Source organism: Malus sylvestris, chromosome 5 (genome assembly GCF_916048215.2).
Source record: "Malus sylvestris chromosome 5, drMalSylv7.2, whole genome shotgun sequence".
NCBI classification, from domain to species: domain Eukaryota; kingdom Viridiplantae; phylum Streptophyta; class Magnoliopsida; order Rosales; family Rosaceae; genus Malus; species Malus sylvestris.
In genome coordinates this window covers 46,582,792-46,591,278 of record NC_062264.1, presented here as the reverse complement: position 1 = coordinate 46,591,278, position 8,487 = coordinate 46,582,792, and the positions used below count along the sequence as shown (strand labels likewise).

The following is an 8,487-nucleotide window of genomic DNA, read 5'->3' as shown; positions in this document are numbered from 1 at the left end:
TTGTATTATTATTTTGTTACCTAATTTGATTATAATTATTTTTTTGTTTCATTTATTTGTTACCTAATTTTTTTGTTTCATTTTTATTATTTGTTTGTGACCTAATAATTTCATTATTATTATTTGTTTGTATTATTTATTTGTAACCTAATAATTTCATTATTATTATTTGTTTGTATTATTTATTTGTTACCTAATAATTTCATTATTATTCATTTGTTTGTATTATTTATTTGTGACCTAATAATTTCATTTTTATTATTTGTTTGTATTATTTATTTGTGACCTAATAATTTCATTATTATTATTTGTTTGTATTATTTATTTGTTACCTAATAATTTCATTATTATTATTTGTTTGTATTATTTATTTGTTACCTAATAATTTCATTATTATTATTTGTTTGTATTATTTATTTGTTACCTAATAATTTCATTATTATTCATTTGTTTGTATTATTTATTTGTGACCTAATAATTTCATTTTTATTATTTGTTTGTATTATTTATTTGTGACCTAATAATTTCATTATTATTATTTGTTTGTATTATTTATTTGTTACCTAATAATTTCATTATTATTATTTGTTTGTATTATTTATTTGTTACCTAATAATTTCATTATTATTCATTTGTTTGTATTATTTATTTGTGACCTAATAATTTCATTTTTATTATTTGTTTGTATTATTTATTTGTAACCTAATAATTTCATTATTATTATTTGTTTGTATTATTTATTTGTTACCTAATAATTTCATTATTATTCATTTGTTTGTATTATTTATTTGTGACCTAATAATTTCATTTTTATTATTTGTTTGTATTATTTATTTGTGACCTAATAATTTCATTATTATTATTTATTTGTATTATTTATTTGTTACCTAATAATTTCATTATTATTATTTGTTTGTATTATTTATTTGTTACCTAATAATTTCATTATTATTCATTTGTTTGTATTATTTATTTGTTACCTAATAATTTCATTATTATTCATTTGTAGCAACTTCAAGCACAAGCATGGTATGGTGCCAAAATCAAATCAAGAAACAAATCATTCACCCGGTGGGAATGTTGGAATATTGTTAAAGATTGTCCTAAATTCAAAGTTGTACATGTTGGTCCAGAAGTATGCATGAACAACATCCCTCTACACAGCACCTTTGTACACAGCACCCCTCCACACTCTACACCCGATCATGGCTCCCATGTTGATGAAGAAGATGGAGAAGAAGTGCCTGAAACGCCCATTCCTGAACAAGCGTCGGGGTCGACCCATTATCCAATTAGGCCTCTAGGTAAGAAGGCTTCAAATAGGAAAGGGAGTGCTTCCAAGAATGATTATGGAAAGTACATGCAAGAACTTGCTCGTCAAGGTGAATTGACGTTGGCGCGGGAATTGGCGAAATATGAGGCTGACAAAATGATAGATTTTGATCCTTTTCTGTCCCCATATGCGCCTTGCCATGCACTTGGACAGTTTTTCCACGTCCAGTGCATACAATCGATGCTTCCTATCATCCCAGGAAAACCTCACATCTCGCCCTTCTTCAGAAGCCTTTGCAAGTCCCAGCGAGTAGGTTTTCGGAGGTACTCTGCGGTGTACAAAGATTCGACTGCTCCGCAAAACCTCATCAGGGCCTCAAGAATGGTTAATTTCCCCATCCTCGTTATCTCATCCACTTGGTCTGCAGATGCTCCATACGCAAGCATCCGCAACGCAGCAGTGATTTTTTGCTCAGGCAGGAGACCCATAACACCACAAGCATCCTTCTTTTGCACAAAGTAAGAATCATGGTTGCAAACATCAGTCATGATTCTGTTGAACAAATGTCGTTCCATTCTAAAACGGCGTCTGAAGTACGTATCAGGAAATGCACTGTTATGGATAAAGTAATCGTCCAACAGCTCTTCACCCCGTCGTTGCCTGCTTCTATCAATGTTTCTTGAACGGTTAGGCCTGCATATCTGAGCAACAGTCTGGATGACTCGATGGGAATGTGAGGCTCGGGCCATTCTTGTTTCATCATCTCTCATTCTACGCTCCTTATCCTCTTCCATCTCATTTTCGGCTATCTGAAGGTTGAACATTCCTTCAGATTGGTTAAACAATTCCTCCTCTTGCTGATCGATTTCCCACATCATCCTTGATGAAGAAGAAGAAGACATTGTAAGGATCGATGGTGAAGAAGAAGCAGAAATTATGAATAATGAGATAGAGATGTTGAGAAAATTGGTGTGAGATTTGTGAGAATGGATGGTGGATTATATGGACGATTCAGAAAAGGATCGGATTGTAGATGAGGCCACGTGGCATGCCGTCATTCGTTAAAACTCTAATCGAAATCTATCCTCATAGATTCTTAAAAGATAATGACACGTGGCACGATCGTATTGGATAAAAATCTTATCGAAATCGATCTCCAATAATTATATTTTCGGATAATGACACGTGGCGCAATTTTGAACAAGTTAAAATCTGATCAAAATCTATCATCAAAGATTCTCAAAAGATAACGACACGTGGCACGATGACATTGGATAAAAATCTTATCGAAATCGATCTCCAATAATTATCTTTTCGGATAATGACACGTGACGCAATTTTGAACGAGTTAAAATCTGATTAAAATCTATCGTCAAAGATTTTCAAAAAATAACGACACGTGACACGATGACATTGGATAAAAATCTTATCGAAATCCATCGCTAAATAATTGTTTGTTTTTATAAAATGACACGTGGCGCAACGAGAACAATTTAAAAAATCTTATTCGAATTTACAAATAATTTTATTTTGTATTATTTAAACAAACAAAAAAACTAATATTTTATTGCCTATTGCCTGGGGAGAGGGCTCCAAGGGTGGAGATGCAAATGGCAATTACTGTTCATTAATGTCAGTTACTATTCATTTAAGGCAGTTACTGTTCAAAAGGGTGGATTCAATAGTGCATTGTCAGGGGGGAAGGCTCCATGGGTGGAGTTGCTCTAAGCGAATCAACTGGAAACGCACATGGTTTTTGTATCACTCAACGGCAAAACGACTGACCGTTTGTAGTTTGAGAGCGAGTGATCAGTAGCTCGGTGATCGAAGAGTAATACTAAGTAAATTAAATTTGCAAATTAAATAATGTATCATCAATATAAAATAAGTATGTTAATAGGTACCGAGTAATAATTTAATCATCAACTATCAAACCATTTGATTTACAAAATTTAATTTAAAATTTTAGTCTTCTTAACATTACTCGCAACTAAATACACATTGTTTTTGCTTCATTACTCGCACAAGCTTCTATAAAATATCACACTAATACTTTTTGAGTACCGCACAATAATTTATTTTGATATTTTATGTAGCATGAAAATGAGCTGTGTGCATGTTATTATCAAACATTTAAATGATGAGTATATTTGTTGCTCAATCTGATTTATTTAAGTGTTAATTGTTTATTTTTTTTTATTTTTTTATCAAATGATGAATTTTGTTAGATTTAGCTACTAATGTGGTCATTGTTAATCTATCTTTACTAAACTGTGCCAACAGTGAATTTATTTTCCAACTATATATATATATATATACACACAGAGGGCTTAAGGGGAGGGATCCCCATTTTTTGAAAAAAATGGGGATTAGGTGTGGGGCCCACTTCACATCTAATTTCAACGATCCGAACCGTCTATTTTGTTAGTCTCGATTCATAGATCATCCTTGCAAAATATTAGCTAAATTGGAAATGTTTAAGACATCTAATTGGGTTCAAGGAAATGAACGAATACTTTGTTATATAAGAAAATATGAAATTTGATATTGATAATTAAATAGGCAAATGGTTTCCGATTGAATTGAATTTTTGCAAGGATGATCTATGAATCGAGACTAACAAAATAGACGGTTCGGATCGTTGAAATTTGATGTGAAGTGGGCCCCACACCTAATCTCCATTTTTTTCACAAAAAATGGGGATCCCTCCCCTTAAGCGATATATGTTATTTTAATTAAGCTTAGCTTGCACAAACGTCTTACACACATAAACAAATATTAGACAAATATCGGACTCAAACAGCCTATATGTTATTTCTTTGAATAATAAAGCCCACTTGTCTCAATTAATATAGACAAAAGAACCGAGTAGTGACCCTTTATATGAGGGAAGCAGATTTTCTACCCTCCTATTTGGGTGCCCTTCTTATCCCTTCATATTTTGTACGGTCACGGTCAAGTCACGTCAATATTTTATATTATTTTTTTATAGAGATAATAAGACAAAAAGTAATAAGAATATAAAATGTTGACGTGGCTTAACTGTGACCGCACAAATAGAAGGGGATGGGAAGGACACCCAAATAGGAAGGCAGACAATCTACCTCCTTATATGAGAGGGTCAAACACTTAAGCTGGTTGAATTTTGATTTAACCGATGCTTGACTACAACAAACTATTTCTTAATTAACCTTTGGTTATATGTATGTTTTTAGTTTGCCAAAAAGGCAATAACTAAATTTATTCATTCCATGCTACGAAGAATTTAACTGTTTAAAATTTTAATGCATATTATGCTTTGGTACATAGCAAAAAAATCCAAAATACTCTCTCTCTTGTCTTCCTTCAACTTGCATGACGGACTAAAACCCTTGCTTAATTATTTTTCTTGCTTCATATTAATTTACATTTATATTTTTGACATATATAGTTGAAATCAAGTTAAGTCTTTGAGATGTTTAATTTCCAATTGTTGATATAGTTGATTCATAATTAACAACAAGACCAAACGAAGGAGACCAAATTATATACAATCATTTCCTTAAGCTCATTTTTAAGATGATTCAATCGCTTGTTCGATCAATGATTTAAGTTTATCAAATAAAGAAAGAATAAGATGGGACTAGAGTAATCCATTCATAATAATTGACCCATGACGATATGAAATTGGTGAAGCGCGTATACAAGGATTATATATGGAGACCAACCAAAGAAGAAGAACAACAACAACACATTGAATAAATGAAGCGCGGAGTTGTTCTCCCAAATCCTCTCTAAAATACGCTTTGACTCTTAACCAAAAGTCTACAAAGGACAGTAGTCATGACTGCTGATCACACGTCGTGACGTCGTTCATTGGAATAAGGTTAATTTCGTCATTTCGGACCACAACCCTATGCGTGTCTACTGTCTTCCAAAAAGGGATTACAAAGGGGGCGACATTGTAATTCTCTCCTAACAGCGGTGGCATTTTATCAGGTGCAACTATAAAAACCTACTACGTCGCAACACATAGTTCTAGTTCTAGACATGACAGAAGGATTGCTCTCTGGCTCCTGACTCCTGACTCCTGAAGAAGAGGAATCTGAAAGTTAAGGTTTTGCCGACCCACCATTCCCAGCTGACCTGAGCTCACTAATTCAGCTGACTTGTCTGCTCTGCGATTAAGGTAAGCTTTCGTTAATTTCGATTAATATCTTGTTTTTAATCCTGGGTTCGGATTAAGAAGGTTTGTTATGACTTGGGTGCTTGTTGTTTTGAGGATTTTAAGGTAAAGATTTAACCTTGTTTTTTTTGGATGATTTCGTGAACTGGGAACATGAGTTTCTGTAGGATTTTTTTAAAGGTTGATTGTTTTCACTGATTTGAATTCTAATTTGGCGTCTGCATATGGGAATTAATATTTTTTTGCCATGTTTTTATCGCTATTGTCTGTCTGAATTGTTTTATGTTCAATAATTTGTGAAATTATGTTGTTTTAATGCCATTTTTTTGTTGATCTGAGACCAACTTATTTGAAGAAATCAAACAATTCCGGAATTTAGCCACTTTTTTTTATGTTAAAGTACCTTTTTTTTAGGGTAATTAATTAGTTACTTTTATTACAATTCATAAGAAAAGATGGAGAGGTGGAATTAAATAATAATTAGACAGAAAAACGCGTTTCAACAATCGTGTTCCTAAAAAAAGTACACGTTTTGCTGTTATTGTCTGGGGATGTTGGAGGAGAAATTAGTAGGTAATTAGAGTAGTGGGGGCTGTGCTGGTTAGGTTTCACCTGCTGAGTGCTTTTTCTTCTTTGGGTAGATAAAAGATATAGAATCCCAAGTTACCTATGGCGGAGTTACGTGTTTGGTAGGTGAGTTTTCACTTTTCAGGTTCTGACTTTCCGAGTTTCTAAATAGAGGGGCGAATTTTATTGTTTTAGTGGTTTGAAGGGATCATATTTTGCTTGTAGCGTACTCAATTATGTTGTTGTGAGGTTCTGATTGGTGATCAATCTCGCTTCTCGTGAAGTTAATCTTTCATCTAAGAATAAAAATTTATTGTGATCAAGCTTCTGATGTAAAGGTCGCTTTTATTGGTTGTTTGGTTAACATAAACTTGTTTCCTATGTGCAGATTTGGTGGTTCTCTTGTGATTTTTCTTCCACAGTTGAAGCAGTTTGTCACTTTTATTGAGATTCAGTTTAAGATCTATTAGACGGGCGATCGAGTAAAGTTTTAGGAACATATATTAGGTGAGAATCCTTCTCTGGATTGGTCCAACATTTCATTTCTTTATATGAAAACATCTCAGCAACACCGAGGTATAGCGTTGTATCACCAGCCTGTGCAGCAGATTGATCGCTGTGGTTTCCAAATTTTGGAAAACAGCATGTATCCGGATACTGGTAGCCAAGGAAACAATCTTTCCTTTCAAACCGACAAGGATGACAAGGAGCAGTTCTTTACCCTGGAATCATCTCCATCCACTGACTTTCTACCCTGCGATTCCCCATCTGCTATTAGTGGCTTGTCTAACAGGAGTCCATTTTCACCGCAAGGTTCTCACTCGTGCTTTTCTGATCAGCACCATTCCTCTGGCAACAATTATGGATCACCAATAAGTGGGTGCTCCATAATTGTGGATGATGACTTCAAGTACAAGCTCAGGGAAATGGAAGTTTCATTGCTAGGACCTGATTCGGATATTGTTGACAGCCACTTTTGTTCTCACAGGAGTGGTATGGCAAGGTGGAGCCAGAGTCAAATAGCCGAAACGATACCTAAGTTAAACCTAAAAGATGTTCTCATTGACTGTGCACGTGCGATATCCGAAAACGAATTAGACAATGCAATATGCTTGATGGAAGTTTTGGGGCAAATGGTGTCAGTCTCTGGGGAGCCAATGCAAAGACTGGGGGCTTACATGTTGGAAGGTCTCAGAGCAAGGTTGGAAAGATCAGGGAGTTCGATCTACAAAACCCTAAAATGTGAAGTTCCAACGAGCTCGCAACTTATGTCATACATGTCTGTCCTCTATAAGATCTGCCCATATTGGAGGTTTGCTTACATGTCTGCAAACGTTGTCATTCGGGAAGCGTTGGAGAATGAGCCAAGAATCCACATAATTGATTTTCAGATTGCACAGGGCAGCCAGTGGATTCCCCTCATCCAAGATCTAGCTCGTCAGCCTGGTGGCCCACCACGTATCCGAATCACAGGCGTTGATGATACCCAATCAGAGCATGCTCGTGGTGGGGGACTTCATATCGTGGGTAATAGGCTTTCAGAGCTTGCTGCATCATGCAACGTGCCATTTGAGTTTAATGCTGCCGCCATGTGTGGTTCTGAGGTTGAACTTCATAATCTCAGGATTCTACCTGGTGAAGCCATAGCCGTTAATTTTCCATACGTGTTGCACCACATGCCAGATGAGAGTGTGAGCACTGAAAATCACAGAGATCGTTTGTTAAGGCTGGTTAAGAGTTTATCGCCCAAAGTTATGACACTTGTGGAACAAGAATCCAACACCAACACTTCCCCATTCTTCTCAAGGTTTGTTGAAATGGTAGATTATTATACAGCAATGTTTGAATCAATTGACGTAGCTTGCCCAAGAGATGACAAACAGCGGATCAGCGCAGAGATGCACTGTGTGGCTAGAGACATCGTGAACATGGTTGCTTGTGAAGGAGCCGAGAGGGTGGAACGCCATGAACCTTTCGGGAAGTGGAGGTCAAGGCTAACGATGGATGGATTTACTCCATACCCGCTGAGTCCTAAAGTGACGGAGGCTATCAGGGTTCTGTTGAAGGAATATCACGGGAATTTTAGAGTTCAAGAGGCAAATGGGGCTCTCTACCTTAGTTGGATGCAAAGAGCTATGGCAACGTCTTCTGCATGGAGGTGAACCAGAGGGTGACTGCAAAACCTGTAAAATTTCTAATTTCGTGTTGTTTTATGACGCTTAGAGCATGAAAGACTGATTGTGTAAATTTTGGTAGGAAGAGTTCCTAGTTGTAGTCCCAAACCTGAATCTCGAAATTCGGTGATGTAAAAATGTCGGCCTTGCAAAGAAAGAGAATAGCTCTCACTTTTACTGCAGTTTTACCCTTTTTGTCTTCGGCTTTTCACCAAACAAAAAGTACCTTTATCTTGAGTTGTAGTTCAATATCTCAGTAGTTAAACTCAGGAGCAGTGCTGACCTCAAGTGAGATGTTAGGTAATTCC

At 35.6% G+C, this 8,487-nt stretch overlaps 1 protein-coding gene across 1 annotated transcript; it reads left to right on the top strand.

Annotated features, from left to right (window-relative positions):
* The first annotated feature begins 5,274 nt into the window (after nucleotides 1–5,274).
* LOC126623552 (scarecrow-like protein 13) lies at nucleotides 5,275–8,361 on the top strand. The gene is made up of 2 exons (XM_050292462.1): nucleotides 5,275–5,441; nucleotides 6,394–8,361. The coding sequence occupies exon 2, from the start codon at nucleotides 6,557–6,559 to the stop codon at nucleotides 8,165–8,167; it is 1,611 nt and encodes a 536-aa protein (XP_050148419.1). The 5' UTR covers nucleotides 5,275–5,441; nucleotides 6,394–6,556; the 3' UTR covers nucleotides 8,168–8,361.
* The last annotated feature ends 126 nt before the right edge of the window (nucleotides 8,362–8,487 follow it).